This window comes from Kogia breviceps, chromosome 16, assembly GCF_026419965.1.
Source record: "Kogia breviceps isolate mKogBre1 chromosome 16, mKogBre1 haplotype 1, whole genome shotgun sequence".
In the NCBI taxonomy this organism is placed as follows: Eukaryota; Metazoa; Chordata; class Mammalia; order Artiodactyla; family Physeteridae; genus Kogia; species Kogia breviceps.
Genome location: NC_081325.1, coordinates 17,481,012 through 17,500,685, shown reverse-complemented (window position 1 = coordinate 17,500,685; position 19,674 = coordinate 17,481,012). Strand labels below are relative to the sequence as shown.

Below are 19,674 nucleotides of genomic sequence, written 5' to 3'. Positions count from 1 at the left end.
CAAAATGGATTAAAGACCAAATGTAAGAGCCCAAACTATAAAGCTCTTAGAAGAAAACGTAGGAGAAAAGCTTCATGGCGTTGGATTTGGCAGTGATTTCTGGGTTGTGACACCAAAACCAAAGGCAACAAAAGGAAAAATAGGTAAATTGTACAACATCAAAATTAAAAGCTTCTGTGCATCAAACAACACAATCAACAGAGTGAAAAGGCAACCCACGGGGCGGGAGAAAATATTTGCAAATCATAAGGTGTTAATATCCAGAATATCTGAAGAACTCCTATAACACAACAATAAAAAACCAAACAACTGATTCAAAAATGGGCAAATAATTTGAATAGACATTCCTCCAAAGAAGATATACAAATGGCCAATAAGCACATGAAAAATTCTCAGCATCACATTATTAGGGAAATGCAAATTAAAACCACGGTGAGATACCACTTCATACCCATTAGAATACCTATTATCAAAAAAAACCAAAAAACAGTAACAGAGGATAACAAGTGTCCATGAGGATGTGAAGAAATTGGAACTTTTGTGAGCTACTAATGGGAATATAAAATGGTGCAGCAGCTATGGGAAACAGTATGGCAGTTCCTCAAAAAATTAAAAATAGAATTACCAAACGATCCAGCAATTCCACTTTTGGATATACACTAAAAGGAATTGAAAGCAGGGACTCAAAACATTTGTACACCCATGTTTATAGCAGCATTATTCATTATTCAGAAAGTGGAAGCAACCCAACTATCCACTGACAGATGAATTGATAAGTGAAATGTAGTCTATACATGTGGGAATAATATAATAATACTTCGGCCTTAAAAAGGAAGACAATTCTGACATATGCTACAGCAAGGATGAACCTTGAAGACCTCATGCTAAGTGAAAAAAAGACAGTCACAAAAGGACAAATACTGTATGATTCCACTTATATAAGGGACATAAATTAGTCAAATTCATAGAGACAGAAAGTAGAGTGGTAGTTGCCAGGGGCAGGGGGAGGGGAAAACGAGGAGTTGGTATTTAATGGCGTTTCAATTTTGCAAGATGATAAAGTTCTGGAGATGGCTGGTGGTGATGATTACACAACACTGTGAAGGTACTTACCACTACTGAACTGTACACTCAAAAATGGTTAAAATGGGGGGCATCCCTGGTGGCGCAGTGGTTGAGAGTCCGCCTGCCGATGCAGGGGACGCAGGTTCGTACCCCGGTCTGGGAAAATCCCACATGCCGCCGAGCGGCTGGGCCCGTGAGCCATGGCTGCTGAGCCTGCGCGTCCGGAGCCTGTGCTCCGCAACGGAAGAGGCCGCAACAGTGAGAGGCCCGCGTACCGCAAAAACAACAAACAAACAAAATGGTTAAAATGGTAAACTTTATGTTATGTAAAGTTTACCACAATTGAAACAAAACCAAAAACAAAACATGTGCCCTGTTAACAATAGGTCAGATGATCACGTTGCTGTTTAAAGGACAGACCATTTCAAGAGAACAGATAATGCCGCGTGCATTCTAAAACTTTCGGTAACAGACCAGAATTTTATAGTTATATATAAATATAATTAGAGTTCATGTCTAAACTAGACATGGTTGAAGAAATAAAATATATTGTTGGGACTTCCCTCGTGGCGCAGTGGTTGAGAGTCTACCTGCCAATGCAGGGGACATGGGTTCAATCACTGGTCTGGGAAGATCCAACATGCCGCAGTGCAACTAAGCCTGTGTGCCGCAACTGCTGAGCCCGTGAGCCACAACTGCTGAAGCCCACGCACCTAGAGCCTGTGCTCCACCACAAGAGAAGCCACCACAATGAGAAGCCTGTGCACCACACAAAGAGTAGCCCTCGCTCACCACAGCTAGAGAAAGCCCACGCCCAGCAACGAAGTCAAAAATAATAAATCAAAAATTTTAAATATATATATAGTTAACTATAGATTAAGCCAAATGGGAAAAAATATATACTGCTCTCAGTGTAGTCCCCCAATTTTTATCCAACTTTTTTGAGGCAGTTAGAAAACTGCTTCTTCCCTTTTTGTCCAGTCTCCCAGAGTAGAAACCAAGGAGGAGGAAGGAGTTATTACCTCAGAGTTTGAGTGCAGGCTGACTTCTCCATGCTGCAGGCATCATCTCCTTTTGTGCCTTCAGGACAAATTGTTGATAAATTTGCAGATGCTGAAAAGGTTGAAGGTAACCTGGGGATGGACGATGGAGAAATACTCATCTAATCACATCTTCTGGGCTTGGAGTCCTGGGACGTACTTCTGAATGATCACTCCAGCTTGTTTGACCTGCAGCTATCCACAGAGGACACACATGAGACCACGGAAGAGACAGCAACCTGCACATAAACTTTCCCCTAGAAATAGCATTCGCCCACAATTTGTGACTTGCTAGGGAGAAAAGGGCCAGTAATGGAATAAATACCATGGAAGCAATAAATATTATTTTAAAAAGCAAACCTGAAGCTAATCTCTGAAAGAGCAAAGAATAATTGCATGAGAGTGCCATAAAGCACAGCATTTCTCTGACTAGCAAGAAACAGAGGTTAAAGCTCTCAGTGGGGATAATATTTCTTCCCTTGCTTCAGTGCTCTCTGTCTTTCTGTCTTTGTGTCTGTCTCTGTCTCTTTCTTTCTTTGGAATTAACTAATAAAGAAACTAGAAAAAACTGTAGTTGGATCTGATGCCCAGGTCTGGGTAAAGGAACCCATCATGGAGGTGGGGAGACAACTTTCACTGCCATCTGCAGGGAACACACAGAAGGAAAAAACAAAATGAGCATCCTTTACATAAAAAGTCCAGTGCCAGCCCAGGTTATGCAGAAACACTTAAATTAACTTCACTCTGTCAGGTTGCAGAAATCAACCTAGTCTTATGGAATAGTGTCATTAAATGTTTGGTTTCTATGCCCAAAACTTAAAAAGAAAGGGAGTGTTTAAGTAGGTCCGAATTTTAAATGTTAATAGTAGTAATAATAATAATATCCTCATGGCATTGGGGAAAAGCCACAGTACATAGCTTTATCATTCCCTGGTTGTTTCATATAGGGGTGTTTGATTTCCTTAGTTAGATCATAAATTCTCTGCAATCAGAGATGACCCTCAAGTGAGTAAACGTTAGAGAATCTGTATCGAGCATCCACTGGTAGGTGATGATTTGACATGTCTGTGCATTCGCATACATATCAGAGGAAATCAAAATGGCTGAAGGCATTTTAACTGATAATTTTTGGACCAATTTATTTTGCCTAATTGCCCTTTGAATGAGTTCATAATCAATTCAACTTTATCGATCAATTTTATCAATCAATTTTTTCCAAGGAAATTGGTAATGACCACACTTAAATGGTCACCATCCGTCACACCTCCCACAGAACAGTGGCGTGAGTGGGCACAGGCCTCTCCTCCACCTTCAAGATGCAGAAAGAGAAGTTTGGTGGGATTGAGCCATCCATGGTAGCCACAAGGATGGGGAGTGGTCACATTTAGAATCCCACCCTGCCATTGCTACTGTGTTCTTTTGTCTCTTGGTATAGTGATTTCAGTGTCATTTCCTTTTTCCTTAATGGCAAACTTGCTCTTGCACTCACTAGTTCAAACCCCTTGGCACTGCTCCTTTCTGTGCCTATCAAGAAGATGCTGCTTTCTGGTTTCTGGAGGATGCTACAATGAAAAGGAAGGCAGTGGTCCTGCCAAGCTAAATCCTAGCCTCCCAAACCCTAGGTACTCCTCAGGGACTTGAAAGGCCCCCCCCAGCCGTAAAAGACTATATGACTGGTGCCGCAGCAGTTGAGAGTCCGCCTGCCAATGCAGGAGACACAGATTCGTGCCCTGGTCCGGGAAGATCCCACATGCCGCGGAGCAACTAAACCTGTGCGCCACAACTAGTGAGCCTGCACTCTAGAGCCTTGGAGCCACAGTCACTGAAGCCCGTGCGCCTAGAGCCCGTGCTCCACAACAAGAGAAGCCAGTGCAATGAGAAGCCCACATACAGCAACGAAGACCCAAAGCAGCTGTAAATAAATAAATTATTTAATTAATTTTTTAAAAAGAAGACTGTGACTTACTCCTCTCCCCAGCCTATCCCCAGTTCAAGAGGGAAAGGGCCTCTTACTGATTCATCAAATACCACATGGAAGGGAAAAGCATCGCAGAATGTCTTCTCTTCAATCCAGAGCCACTCGGGATAAATTGGTTCAAAGGTGTCCCTGAGATGCCCTGGATGGAGAAACAGAATCCCGTTCACAGGCAACTCAGGCCACCAACCCAAGAGAGTATCTCAAATGTTTCCCGGGCAAAGCACAGTCCCCGCTGCTCAGCACAAGCTCCCTCAGCCTTTCCAGATGGCCACGGCAATTCTGCTTCCAAATTAAAACAAACAGAAAACTTGCTACCAGGTTGAGAAGCCCTCCTGCCCCCTGCCAAGTTTCTGCCCGCCGCTGAAGAGTTCCTGGGCCAATTGAGTGTGTCTCGCCATGAAAACAGGGCCGGCATTGAAAAGCTGACAGCCAGACAATGAGCTCGCGGAGCACAGCGCGCACGCCCGGCCGGTGTCAGGGACATTTGCCATGGAGCTTTGGAGACTGACAGTTTTGGGTGGCACATGAAAATTTAACCAACAGCCCTATTTGGCAGGGGGTAGAGATTCGAAATGGAGCCTTTTTGATATGAAAATCTCCTAGACAAAGCATGTCAATTGCATGTTTGACTCGCTTGCCATGGCTTGAGGGGCTCAAAATTCAGTCCTTTGAGCCCTGCAGACCTTCCCCCAGACGCATGTCATCACGACCCATGGGGCATGGCCAGGAGTCTCCAATTCCCTTCTCCCAGTGGGCCGGAGCCCCTGTTCTGACTCGGATCTTAGGTGCTGAACATGAGACCATCTCAGCGCCAGCAGGGGCACTTCTGAGAACCTAATGCCTTCATTTTGCAGGTGGAAGATAGAGGACTTAGGTTCCCCAGGGACAGAGCCAGAAATCTACTATCCTGGTTCTCGATCCAGGGTCCTTCGCACTCTTGGACACCATGATTCTTATCTACAGACTTCCGGGCCAGAAATACATCCCAGTCCCGAAGGCCTGAGGAGCTGTGGAAAGCTCAGTGTTCTTGATAATATGTCAGCACTCATCCTCCTTCTCTTCAATACAGTCACCAAAAGGGGTTGATTCCAATCCGCTCTCTGGCGGCTTCCCCTGATTACAAGGAGAAACTGTGCCTCCAAGTGACCCCCAAAACAAATAAAAGGGGCAAAGGAAGACAAGTTAGAGTCTGATGTTTTAAAGTTAAAAACCGTGCCTGCCAAGTCCAAGCTCTGAAGAAATCAGTGACATCCTGATTATAGAGGACTCTGCCCATTTGTGTGCACAAAGCCACCATTCTGCTCTGAGAGCCAAGGTTGGGAGAAGAGCCCACTTACCTTTTCCAAACATGACTATGCTTCTCACAACTTCCCAGCTGGACTTTTTCACGGGACAGAGACACTCAAATATGTCTCTTTCATCCTAAGGAAAGCTGCCTCCAGGGCCTGCAAATGGCAGGGAGAGAAGCATACAAGTCTGGTCATGTGACAGGAGATGCACGAGGATACACTGTTCCTCTGTGATGGGGCCAGAGGAACAGTGAGGCCACACAAGGTCAACTTTAGCAAGACTTCATAAGCCCCCAAATTGTTATCCAATTAATCCTCATGCTCTTTCTGCACCAAAGGCAGCAAGAAATTTTTACAAAATCTCAAGGTGAGGCTGGCAGGGAAATCACACAGAAACTTCTCTTCCTGTGGTTGAAGATTCTGCAGTGAAAAGACTCTGAGGTGAGCTTTGAATACTCTAAACATTGTGTGCTGCAGGAATCACAGACTTCTCTGGATATTTGTATGAGCTCTGTGGACACAGAGAGTCGTGCACCTAATAGATGTGGTACCTAAACAGATAACAGTCACACCGCAAGCTGCAATCAAGGCAGCCAACCACAGGCTCATGAGTTGACTCCAGACCCCCAACTGGCCCCAGCTGCCCAAGAGGGCACTCAGGACTTGAAAAGTCAATCTACACCATGAGAATTGCAAAATAAGCCACCAGATCCAAATTTCAAGGACTTTACATTGTTATTATTTTATTACAGGTAAAAATGTTTCAGGCTAAGGTCCATCCCAGAGAGCCTCCCAATTTTTTATCCAAATGAACTTATTCCAGTGGTTCTCAACCAATAGTGACTTTGTCCCCTACCCCTACCCTGGGGATACTTGGCAATGCCTGGAGACTTTTTTTTTTTTTTTTTTTTTTTTTTTTGCAGTACACGGACCCCTCACTGTTGCGGCCTCTCCCGTTGAGGAGCACAGGCTCCGGACGGGCAGGCCCAGCGGCCATGGCTCACGGGCCCAGCCACTCCGCGGCATGTGGGATCTTCCCGGACCGGGGCACGAACCCGTGTCCCCTGCATCAGCAGGCGGATTCTCAACCACTGCGCCACCAGGGAAGCCCTGGAGACATTTTTGATTGCCACAACCTAGGATGGAGGGGGAGAGCTGGGTGCTGCTAGCATCTAGTGAGTGGGCTAGGGATGCTGCTAAACATGCACAGGACAGTCCCTCATAACAAAGATTATCTGGTCCAAAATGTCAACAGTGCTGAGACTGAGAAACCCTGCCCTAAACCCACAATTAGAAGGTTCAGTTCTTTGCATAGATTGTTCTAAGACTAGTCACTCCACCAGGAGGAACTGTGCTTTCTGAAGACACAGCACACTGATACCTCTTGATCTCTCTGGCTGTCCTAAGTGTCTTGTGAACCCTTTGGCTTTGCCCTTCTCATCTGTCTGTGCAACTTCTGCATGATCAGAAACACAACATGCTCCTTCTTCCCTGTCCTCTCCTCCTCTTGATTCATGTCAAGGATATCCATGGTTACGTCAATGTCAAAGAAGTCTTTGGCCACAGCCTCAGTGATACCTGTAGCAGAAGAATACCTATTGGTGAGGGATGGCGGAAGGCAGTTGTGTCAGCAAAAATCATAAAATAATCAGGTTATACAACTTTTGATAAATATTCCAGAGTTCATCAAGCCCAGGCCCTGCATCAAGGCAGGCAGCATATGACAGATTAATAAATTAAAAAACAATAACTTAAAAGCAGAGATTTACACACTGGATACTAAATATATCCCTGCTAGTCTGATTTCTGTGGGATTGCTGGGTCATATGGTAGTTCTGCTTTTAGTTTTTTAAGGAACCTCCATAGTGTTCTGCACAGTGGCTGTATTAATTTACATTCCCACCAACAGTGCAAGAGGGTTCCCTTTTCTCCACACCCTCTCCAGCATTTATTGTTTTAGATTTTTTGATGATGGCCATTCTGACTGGCGTGAGGTGATACCTCATTGTAGGTTTTTTTTTTTTTTTTTTTTGGTGGTACGCGGGCCTCTCACTGCTGTGGCCTCTCCCGTTGCGGAGCACAGGCTCCGGACGCACAGGCCCAGTGGCCATGGCTCACAGGCCCAGCCGCTCTGCGGCATGTGGGATCTTCCCGGACCAGGGCATGAACCCATGTCCCCTGCATCTGCAGGCGGACTCTCAACCACTGCGCCACCAGGGAAGCCCCTCATTGTAGTTTTGATTTGCATTTCTCTAATGATTAGTGATGTTGAGCATTCTTCCATGTGTTTGTTGGCGATCTGTATATCTTCTTTGGAGAAACGTCTATTTAGGTCTTCTGCCCATTTTTGGATTGGGTTGTTTGTTTTTTTGACATTGAGCTGCATGAGCTGCTTGTATATTTTGGAGATTAATCCTTTGTCAGTTGCTTCGTTTGCAAATATTTTCTCCCATTCTGAGGGTTGTCTTTTCATCTTGTTTATGGCTTCCTTTGCTGTGCAAAAGCTTTTCAGTTTCGTTAGGTTCCATTTGTTTATTTTTGGTTTTATTTCCATTTCTCTAGGAGATGAGTCAAAAAGGATCTTGCTATGATGCCATGGGGTGTTCTGCCTATGTTTTCCTCTAAAAGTTTTATAGTGTCTGGCCTTCCATTTAGGTCTTTAATCCATTTTGAGTTTATTTTTGTGTATGGTGTTAGGGAGTGTTCTAATTTCATTCTTTTACATGTAGCTGTCCAGTTTTCCCAGCACCACTTATTGAAGAGGCTGTCTTTTCTCCATTGTATATTCTTGCCTCCTTTATCAAAGATAAGGTGACCATATGTGCATGGGTTTATCTCTGGGCTATCTATCCTGTTCCATTGATTTATATTTCTGGTTTTGTGCCAGTACCATACTGTTTTGATTATTGTAGCTTTATAGTATAGTCTGAAGTCAGGGAGCCTGATTCCTTCAGCTCTGTTTTTCTTTCTCAAGATTGCTTTGGCTATTCGGGGTCTTTTGTGTTTCCATACCAATTGAGAAATTTTTTGTTCTAGTTCTGTGAAAAATGCCATTTGTATTTTGATAGGGATTGCATTGAATCTGTAGATTGCTTTGGGTAGTATAGTCATTTTCACAATGTTGATTCTTCCAATCCAAGAACATGGTATATCTCTCCATCTGTTTGTATTTCTAGTTTAGCATCTATTCATTTGTTTTTTTTCGGAAGGCAGTCAACTCATTAAACAAACTCTGGAGAAAATGTACACAAAATTCAATTGTAAAAGCATTAAGGATCATGTTTTTAAAAGTGTTCCCCTAGGGAGCTATCCCAGGGTTCTAATATAAAACATGGGGAAAGCATGAATGAAGATGTTCATCACAGCGCTGTTTGCAATAGCAAAAGAGTAGTAGTATCAACTAAAAGTTCAACCATAGGGGCCTAGTTAACTACTACATGAAATATGATTCAGCCATTGAAGATGGTGGTTTTAAAGACCATGTGAAAACATAAAAGGATCTCTTTTCTATAATGCTGAATACAAAAAAAAGATACAAAGTAATATGCAGAATTATCACAACTGTGTAAAAACTCACATATTAAAAATGATGAAACAAAAATGAAAATCATTCCTTCTTTTGGTACTTGGAAACTTATTTTAAGGCTCAATTTTAGGAGTTATGGTCAAGATAGCAAAGAGTCAGACTGCACAAGAGATGGAACTTTAACCTCCTACCCACAGCCAGCTACTACTCATCCTAGGGAATTTATGGGGAAAGACTTCCTTACTCTGGAGACCTCAAAGCTCTGGGTCTGGTTAAGCCACCCACATACCTGGTACAGTGTGGCACAGACCTCTTCTATCAGAGTAGTAATGGAGAAGCATCTTCCCATCTGCTCCTCTCTCCACACAAAACGATGGTGCATTCATCTCCTAACTAAACGACACAGCATATTTTTCCCAGTGGATACAATTTCTCTAAATTTTGCTTTTGAGGCTTTGTGAAACTTACTCATTACATCATGCAGAACTGTACCCCCAAACCCCCTCCAATCACATAAAAATAAAATCTACCATGGTTCAGCCCTAAAAGTCAGCAATTTTATATTATACTTAATCACATAACCAACTCTATATGGCAAGCATTAGTTCCATTGTAAAGAGGAGGAAACTGAACCTCAGGGAAGTTAAGGCCAAGTTCATGGTAGAACAACATCTTGACACCCAAATGAACCTTTCTGCCATGCCATGCTGCTTCTACATACACTCCAAGGAGTGGATGGCTGCCATTCTTGGCCAAGTGACCATGAGCATCTTTACTCTGAAAGATCAGGGCCTCAGAGGAATTGGCAAGTGGAGAAAAGTTCATCTCTTGTTCTGGAAGGATAATGCCATCTGTGGTGCAAAGTTGCATGTCTGGAAGATCAAGGATACATCAGAAGAGATCATCTTTCTCCAGGAATAAATGTTGACATCAGTGTGTACCATCTCATGGTAGATTATGTCAGGACATAAGGGTAAAGACTTTGCCTGGGGGAATCCCTGAGAGAAACAATTTTCTCTCCCATTTGATTAGTAAGCAGCTCAGCACCCTGGCTCACAGCTTTTGGTCTGAGTGAGAGAAGAGATTAAGGAATTGTGTTCCTTCTGAGATTTTTGTTCTCTTCCAAAGTGGTGGTGGTAGTGAGGGCTGGAGGGGGAGTAGGGAGGAGGTGGGGAGGGGGTGCTAGTTAAAATGAAGGGTTTTTTGCCAAGTATTTATCTTTCCAAAAGCATATACAAAGAGAAAGTATGTATTTGTGTGTTTACCTTTTGACTGAATCTAAAGAAGATTTGAGGCAGCACATATAAAAAGCCTATGATGAAACAGAAAATTAAGTTATTTCAAAAAATTATATCCAAACCCCACATAGCAAAAAAATAATAATAACAGAGTACAAAAGGGCTGAAATTTAAATCCACAAGCTTTTGCTACCATTTCCACCCTCACTTCTCACCCTAGCCTAGGCCACTTCCTAGACATACTTCTCGAAGTTTGTGCTTTTAATCCTTCTGGTCAATGTCTCCAACTCTCTAAATAATAAGATTATACTTTTATTTTTAAAAATTGAAATAGTGTTTTATAAAAGTGGAGAACTAGGGCAATGGGAACATAATGAGAAGTCGACCAGAGCATGGTCTTTGGAGACAGACGCACTTGGGGTTGGGTCCTGGCTCAACCACCACAACCTGGGCAATTTGGGACAGTTACTTGACCTTTCTGGACCTCAGTTTTTTCATATGTATAATGGGAAGAATAAGAGTACCTAATCTTAGGGGTAAGAGGATAATACAATGTTTATACATGAGTTAGCCCAATATCTGTCTCATAATTGGCCCTCAAATGAAAATTAGCTAAAAAATAACAAGATTAAAGGCACAGTTAAAACCAGAAATGTAAGCCTTAAGGTACTGCCAAATTACTAGAGACAGACATAAAGAAAAAGTCAGGTTTATCTTACTGTATTTTTGCCTAAAGAGATAATCTATAACCTTTTGTCCAGTAGAAAGAACTATACAACAATCAGATATCATTGCACATATTTCAGCTTGTGTGTGTGTGTGTATATATATATATACTATATATATATATATATATATAGTATATATATATATAAAATATATTTATATATTTTATTTATCTCATTATGTGCAAAATGTCCTTACTGACCCCAGAGAAGTTCTAGTCTATTGCTTCTCTAACAGTGGTTTTAGCCTATGAAGGAATGACTGTCAGAGGAAGGATAGCAGGAGTAGGCATAAAAACAATGGACTTGAGACTTCAGAACCTCGGTTCCTTTCATCTTATTCCTAAGAATGGCAATAATATTGTGAGAACAATATCTGGAACATAAAAGAGATTCATAATATTTTTATTTAATGAATAAAAAAATATTAATATCTTCTCCAGAACTGTGACTTAAAATATTAGCCCAATTTTCAAATGAAAGATGTGATATTTAAAATACTATGGAAGATTACTTAAGGATCTTAATTGTGTTTCTTTCCATGGTAATTGCAGTGCTTTAACAAAGAAATTTAAAAGGAAGTTGCCATATGAATCATTGTAATTTTAAAACTGGCCATATAGAAAAGAGAGGAAGAAAACATAAAGGAAGGAAGTTATTAAACATGGAATGCCTTATCTGGACTGATTACAATGCTAGAGATTTCTACGCGTTATCTCCTGTAATCCACACATCACTATGGAGTAAGTTTTTTTTTTCCTATTCATTCCTTTTTGTCTCTCTGTGTGTCCAATGCCTAAACAGTACTTGGCACATAGTAGATACTCAATACATATTTATTAAATAAATAAGTGAAAAAAATTGAAGACCAGAGAGAGCAAGTAACTTGCCCAAGATCACACAGCTAGGAAGTTGCAGAGCTGGTCAGACAGCATCATAGGCTCATGTGACCCCACAGCCAGGGCTCTCTTCACTCCCTCTTCCTGAGTAGTTCACGTGATAACAACAGGACGGATCCGACTTCTCATCCTAGTTGAAGTCAATTAAGTCTCCAAGCCTCTTATTCCTTACTTGAAAATTGGAGGAAATAACTGTTATCCCATTTAACACCTATGAGGATACATTGTGGTTCGTGAGGCACCTGCACATTCATAATCTCACTTTCTCCTCATGACTACACGTCAAGGGTACTTATGAGCATTCAATATATAAATGGTGAAGAAAGAGCTTAGCAAACTCTGAAGGGCCCTAGAAACAAATATTAACTATTTTATATAAAATAATAAACTATTATTATGATATGTGCAAATGCCACTTTGCCTTTTCAATGAAGCATTTTCTTTTTTAAAAAAGAAAAGGGAGTCTGGCCATTTAAATTTCCAATGATCTCTACAAACAAGAAAACCAAGGACTGAACTCCAGAAGGACATATCCCAGTAGGGAAATTAGTTTAGCACCTCAGGCAGTCACTTCGTGGGTTAATCAGAGTTGGATGGTTTCCGATTCCAGCTCTTGGCTCTGTCAAGTCTTTCCTTCTAATACATGAATAAATGAATCTGGCTGCACAAGTTATTTATCAGCTCCTTCCAGGCCAGGAAACCTGAGGAGAGATTTTGCAAATCCACTGAAACCTGACTGGCTCCAAGCCTTTGTTCCCATTGTGATCAATCTTCTGGATTTAATGTCAAATCCCCCCCCAGCCGCCATCAGAATAGGCCCTCCCCCATCATAAAGGTGACCTCTCCAGCTTGCCCTTCTTTGATTCTTGCCGGCCGGTTTATAAAAATGGGCAACAGGTTTTCATTTTCCATTCCTTCCCCCAGAGAACTCAGCCCACCGACGCCACGTATCAAGCATTCCACAGGCCCGTGGCAACTGCACCCTTTTGGGGGAGGCGGTGAGATGGCCCAGAGCTGCTAGAGTCACCTGCTTCTTCTCAGGGCCAGCAAGATCAGACCTAGATAGGCTTACCTGATAAGGGAGAGCCAGGTAACTCTGGAGGGCATCTAGGTTTTCAGTAAACTCCGTGAGATTTCCTCCCAGTGTCCGTAACATCCTGTCATCGCCAGACATCTTGCAGGATTTAAAGAAGTATTCCCCAAAGAGTTTCAGAATGGCTTCCATGGAGGCACCTGTGGAATCCAAAATAAAAGCACCCGCCAGGTATTCATTCTCATTTTCACAGTCTTCATTGGCTTCCAAAGGGTTCCAATCCCAGCTCTGTGATACGTTTCTGAATTCTCTCTAAGGCTTCCCTTTCCTCATCAGTAAATGCCAATAATACCATCGAGGTCACGGGGCCACCATGAGAAGCCCCGTGCAGCCTGGCATCTAGTAGGTGCTCATTAAATTGGTGAGTCCCCCCAATCCTACTCTGGTCTTTTCCATGGCTCCCATGGCAGAAATTTCTCTAGAATCCAGAAGGGGGTTCAAAGCTGTCAGATTCCTGTGACAATCTCTCCTGCCATCTTTAGACATCTTTGAACACAATGGCCATTAAGTGAACTAAAAGGCTACCTCTGAGAAATAATTAATACTGCAACTGAAAAACAATACCAACAAATTCATACTATATCAGTTGAGCCAAAAGAGGATACCAAATATTTGCAGTGGTTTCCCCTTTCTTTCTCATCTCCTCAGCATCCTAGTCTTCTTCTTTTTTTTAATGATAAGACCAATTATGCAAATATTTATTTTTAGGATCTTTATATGCTATTCACTCTTTTTTTATATACAGCAGGTTCTTATTACTTATCTATTTTGTACACATCAGTGTATACATGTCAATCCCAATCTCCCGATTCCTCCTACCACCACCACCACCACCACCACCCTGCTTTCCCCCCTTGGTGTCCATATGTTTGTTCTCTACATCTGTGTCTCTATTTCTGCCTTACAAACTGATTCATCTGTACCATTTTTCTAGGTTCCACATATATGCGTTAGTATATGATATTTGTTTTCTTCTTTCTGACTTACTTCACTCTGTCTGACAATCTCTAGGTCCAACCACGTCTCTAGTCTTCTTTTCAGGGCAGTTTTTACATTACATCCTCCACAGAAATTTCTCTGACTATCCTACATCACACTGACTTCTCTCTTCCTAAGTGCTGCATTTTTCTTTTCTTCCTAACTGTATGGTAATTCTGAAGGGCAGTGACCTCACACTACATGTTTTCTGAGCTGGACACAAAGTGGGTGCCTGATAAATCCCTGGGGGTATGTTTTCGGTGTGAGCGGGGCTATCGCCCCATCTGCTCTGCTAGACTAGATTGCGTGCCATCATTTGCTTTATGGAGGGGCATGGAGTGTTTTTAAAGAATGCTTTTTATAGTTCCTGAAACAGTCATTAATCAATGTTATTTTACTCAGTGCTTGCCAAAATCTTGTTAAAGGGTTCACCTTATTAACATGTGCCCTTTCTCACAGGTGAGACCATGGAGGCTGACACTCACCTGTGTGAATTGACCTAAATTACCCAGGGTGGCAGAGGCTCTAACTCTAAATGTGGTGCTTTTTTTTTTTTTTTTTTTTTTTTTTTGCGGTATGCGGGCCTCTCACTGTCGCAGCCTCTCCCGTTGCGGAGCACAGGCTCCGGACGCGCAGGCCTAGCGGCCATGGCTCACGGGCTTAGTTGCTCCGCGGCATGTGGGATCTTCCCGGACCGGGGCACGAACCCGTGTCCCCTGCATCGGCAGGCGGACTCCCAACCACTGCGCCACCAGGGAAGCCCTAAATGTGGTGCTTTTTGTGCCATATCCCACAGCCTCTGGAGCAGCAGTTAGAGAGAAAAGGGGTCTCCCCCAAGGTAGGGGCTGCTTATAGGTTTTCATTATTGATACAGGAGACAGTACATCCATTCCCTGTGAGAGAACACTCTCTTATTTAGGCTGGTGTGGCGAATCACGATAGGTCCTGAGGGCTGGGAGAAAGTCTGGAATACCCAGGCTGATGGGAGACCTGCCAGGTTCACAATCACCAGAATCCGTGGCTGGACCCTTGCAGGTTCTATGAGGCTCTGGCTGGGTCTAGAATTCACGAGTGGCTTTCAGGTCTCCAATTCCTACACCCTCCAGGACCAATTCCTATGGGAGTGGCAAGGGATCCGAGGAGGTCTGGGCACTTTGCAGCCTCTACTTGCTTCCTAAGATGGTCTGGGCAGCAGCTTTCCTACAGCTCATCATTGCCCATAGCCAGACTATTGGACAGATAACTGTTCTGCAGTCTGAGCAGAGAGTCCCCGCTGAGTTGGTCAGGTCTCATCAGAGATGAATTATTTATACGTCCCAAAAATGTATTAGCCAGGTCTTCAGAATCCAAACAAAGCTTGGGACGGTAGGCTGGGTGTGGTATAGGGCTTGTATTAATTGCCTCTGCCGGGTTCTCTCCTTGTGGGTCCACCCCTAGCTGGATGCAGGCAAGTTTGTGTGTGTGTGTGTGTATGTGTGTGTGTGTGTTCAGGGTTCCTTGGAGAAATGGCAGATTTCAGGGCTGGGGCAGGAAAAAGATGAGTTTATAACATTTTGTCACACCAGAAAGTAAATAAGTGATCAAAGAATGATGGGGGAGGGAGGGTGGGAGGGAGACACAAGAGGGAAGGGATATGGGGATATATGTATACGTATAGCTGATTCACTTTGTGATACAGCAGAAACTAACACAACATTGTAAAGCAATTATACTCCAATAAAGATGCTAAAAAAAAAAAGTAAGAATGATGGGGACATGTCAAGGACACAAGGACCAGCTTGGAGGGGCTCTAACTGGCTAAATCTTGGAGAATTTGAGCATTAAAATAATTAAAGGATTACAACCTACTAAAAAATGAGTCAAGCGTTCACACTGCAATGGATGGATAGATAGATGGATAGATAGATAAATAGATAGATAGGGAAAATTCTTCCTTATAGTAGATATTCAACTAATAAATGTAAAAGAAATGATACACTTAGAAAATCACCATTTGGCCACTCTTATAATTATTAATTCAGATAAGAATCACCAATGAATACTAAAATTAGGGGAGGAGAAGTTTCAGAAACAACAAGATAATATACGTAGTCTGAAAGTATCTTCTCACAAGATACTAATTTCAAAGGGAAAAAATAATTTTACAGTGGAGAAACCTGGCAGATTCCATATTAACTAAGAGAGCAAAGTTAACACCAATAATGGGACAAATCGACATAAGATACCTCCTGATACGATGAACTGGGAAGGAAAAAACATCACTCTGTGGTCTTTCCACCAAGAAAGCATAGCCTGAATTGAATCATGAGAAGATATTAGATAATCCTGAGTTGAGGGGCATGTTACAAAATAGCTGACCAGATCTTTCCAAAGATGTCAATGTTATGAGACCCAAAGAAAGACTTGGGAACTGTTCCAGACTGCAGAAAGCCAAAGAAATGTGACAACTGACATGATCCAGGGTTTTCTTCTGTCCTACAGGTCATTACTGGGAAAGCTGGAAAAGTCTCAATGAAATCTGTAGATGAGATAATAACACCATATCAATGTTCACTTCCTGAGTTTGATAGTTGTACTGTAGTTACTTAAGAGAACTTTTAGGGATAAAGAGACATTTCCTTAACATACCAACGATTCGGGAAAAAAAATATAGATATAGATATAGAGAGAAGGATAGAGCCAACATGGTAAAATGTTAACATTTGGGGAATATAGATGAAGAGTCTATGGCAATCCTTTGTACTATTCTTACAAACCTTCTGTGAGTTTGAAATTATGTCAAAGTAAAAAGGGTTTTCCGATTGTCCTGAAAAGACCTTAGGAAATCTAATATAAGAAGATGACAGTTATCCACAGTCAGCTGAGATACGGCTGGGTCCTGGGCCTCTGTAATATTCTGAATTTTGAATTTTGCTAGGTATAATCAGGGTATTATGATTATGCTTTAAAATGTCTTTATGTTGTTAGAGACTCATACTGAAATATTTACAGGTACAATTATGGGAAACCTGAGATTCACTTTAAGACTTTCCAGCAAGAACAAAACCAGAAAAAAGGGTAGAGGAACCAGAGAGTTGAAACGAGATTGGTGAAATAGGAATAATGATTGAAGTTGGGTGAAGGGTATGTGGGCTTCAGTGTATAATTCTCTCGACTTTAGTGTATGTGTGAAAATTCTATTAAAAAGTGGGTTTTTTTTTTTTTTTAATAGAAGACTTCTTCGATGGCAGGGAAATAAGTGTCGCAAAGTGTCTGTGCTTGGCTTCCCGGGAGAGCTGTAGAGCCTTCTGGGGAGTTTTTCAATTGGAATGATGTATAAACTCAAACTTTCTGACTTAACAAGCTTGGCTCTTTGGCGTCACCAGGAAATGTTTACTAATTGCTGGGCAATAGCTCAAGGGACTGGGAAGAGCAGAGCTAGGCTGTGCAGGGCGGCAGGAGGGGACGCCTGCTAAGGCTCAGGGGGGCCCCAGAGCCACTGCTGCCCACACTGGGCCTTCCGGGCAAAGGGCTGCTCAGGGCTGGACTGCCCACGACCCTTGCCTGCTTCCCGTCACCCAGAAACAGGCAACAAGAGCTACTCCTCATGGTGACCCACCTGAGGCACCCAGAAAAGCATGTGCTCTTCCACAAGACAGGGAAGTGATTGACACACATTTTTGAGAGTTTTCTATTGAAAATGGGTATTTTTTTCCCCAAAGCTTTGGTTTCCCAAAGAATAAGTTTTAGGTACCAGGAAAGAACTATTCATCTAGAGTACTCTCCTTCTCAAATAATATATGGCTTCAGCCAGGCACGAGATAACCAACGGGAAAATCTTCTGTGAGGAGATAGAGGCCTTTAAGAAACGGAGAAGGGAGGCTTCCCTGGTGGCGCAGTGGTTGAGAGTCCGCCTGCCTATGCAGGGGACGCGGGTTCGTGCCCCGGTCCGGGAAGATCCCATGTGCCGCGGAGCGGCTGGGACCGTGAGCCATGGCCGCTGAGCCTGTGCTCCGCGGCGGGAGAGGCCGCAGCAGTGAGAGGCCCGCGTACCGCAAAAAAAAAAAAAAAGAAACGGAGAAGGGAACTTCCCTGGTGGTCCAGTGGTCAAGACTCCACCCTTCCATTGCGGGGGGCACGGCTTCGATCCCTGGTCAGGGAACTAAGATCCTGCATGCCACACGGCGTGGCCAAAAAAATAAAAGAAGGAGAGGAACAGCTGCCCATGTTGGTACCATAGGTTGCAAGAAGGAAACAGACTCTAAATTGGGAGGGCTGGGTTCCAGGTGCAGCTATAAGTTGATCAGGTAATAGAGAAAAGGGAGCTGGGAAATGGATTCAGGCAGCTCAGGTGGGAGACCGCGTGCAGCCAGGGCGCAGTCTCACTCACGCCTGGTATAAGCTGCCAGCTTCCTGGTGAGCTTTGAAACAGAGACGTTGGCCCAGCTAGGGGTCCACTGGGTGGTCTCAGTGGACCTGCTTTGCTGGTCTGCTGAGAGAGAGGGGCCTGCTTTGCTGAGTACCCACCCTGTGGTAGGCATGTTGCTTACATTACTGGACTTCATCTTTAGGATAACCATCCAAGGTAGGTGCTATAAGTACCAGCGATGTTTACCGATGGGGAATTTGCCCCAGGTTACCCTATTAGGAGACGATACAGCCAGGGGACTCACCCAGGGCTGGCTGATTCCAAAGCCCTCACCAGAGATCTCAAGCCCACCCAGCCAACTGCTCCCCCCACCCACAGGCTGCAGCGATGGCCTTGGAGTCAAGACACCTGAGTTCCAGCTCCATTTTTGGTTGGTTGCAGGGTCTGGGTTGCTTATCCTACCTCAGAGGGTCACAGTAAAGATCAAATATGATAAGGCCTGATTTCAGGACTTTGTAAAATTTTATGTTGTTACTCTTCCTTTTACAGAGGTAGGTGCAGAGAAGGCTTGTTGGCATTTGCCGATGGCTAACTGTTGAAATGCGTTTCACTACTGGTTTCTTAGCGAGCAAAGTCTAGACGGGCACAACTGTGTCCAATGGCTGTTGTGTGTTGTTTTGAATTTTGTCACTTCAGATCACTAATAACCCACTTACAGACTAAGTAGGCACTTATTCATATACAGAACAATTCTTATGCAAGGCTCAACCTGCCATCTGGTCCCATCCTGAATTATGCTAATTAGAAAGCACAGAGCTACGCAGTGACAGAGTGGTCTGGAAAAGTCCCAACAATTGCTTAAAGGTAGAGAAACGGCATTCTGGAGCCCACTTGGAAGGCAAAGCACTAACGAGTGGTAATGGAGTGTGCTTTTTTCTTTGTCTAACGGAAGAGTTTGTCTCCATTGACGAGTGTCTTTTATTCAACAGTGAAATGCCCTTCCTGCAGACTTCTTTCCTTCGGCAGGGACTTGCTCTCTCTGATTCATGGGAGATAGATGTTAGATATGATAGATAGATAGAAAGATAAAAAGATAGATAGATAGGCAGGTAGATGTACATCCAGGGCACTCACCCAGGTCTATCTGATTCCAAAGCCTTTGCTAGAGACGTTGTCAGTCTATATATCTAGATCTGTATCTAGATCTGTATCTATTTCTATCAATAGATAGATAGATGTGGGGAGAAACCACACAGCCTACGCTTCCCAGGGCCATCCGGATTCCAAGTCTCAAGCATGTGTTTACTCAGATTTGAATCTCAACTTTTGATTTGAAAAATGCTTTCACTGTACTCATATACATACCCTTTCAGGGACAGGCCAACAGATGTCGTTGAGATAAACAAGAAGAAAACACCCTTCTGATTTTCAAAGCTGGACAGATAGAAATCACAGCGGTAGACTTTGGCCTTTGGTAGAAAGGTGGTGTGAGGCA

The 19,674-nt window shown here is 43.1% G+C and overlaps 1 protein-coding gene across 1 annotated transcript in view; it reads right to left on the bottom strand.

Annotated features, from left to right (window-relative positions):
- Positions 1–12,934, bottom strand: part of LOC131743533 (guanylate cyclase soluble subunit beta-2-like) — a 35,161-nt gene extending 22,227 nt beyond the window's left edge. Inside the window, 8 exon segments of the mRNA XM_059042343.1 lie at positions 2,098–2,159; positions 2,162–2,300; positions 4,119–4,222; positions 5,421–5,480; positions 5,483–5,528; positions 6,754–6,950; positions 9,188–9,287; positions 12,833–12,934. Of these exon segments, the coding sequence (XP_058898326.1) occupies positions 2,098–2,159; positions 2,162–2,300; positions 4,119–4,222; positions 5,421–5,480; positions 5,483–5,528; positions 6,754–6,950; positions 9,188–9,287; positions 12,833–12,934 (810 nt within the window).
- Between the last annotated feature and the right edge of the window lie 6,740 nt (positions 12,935–19,674).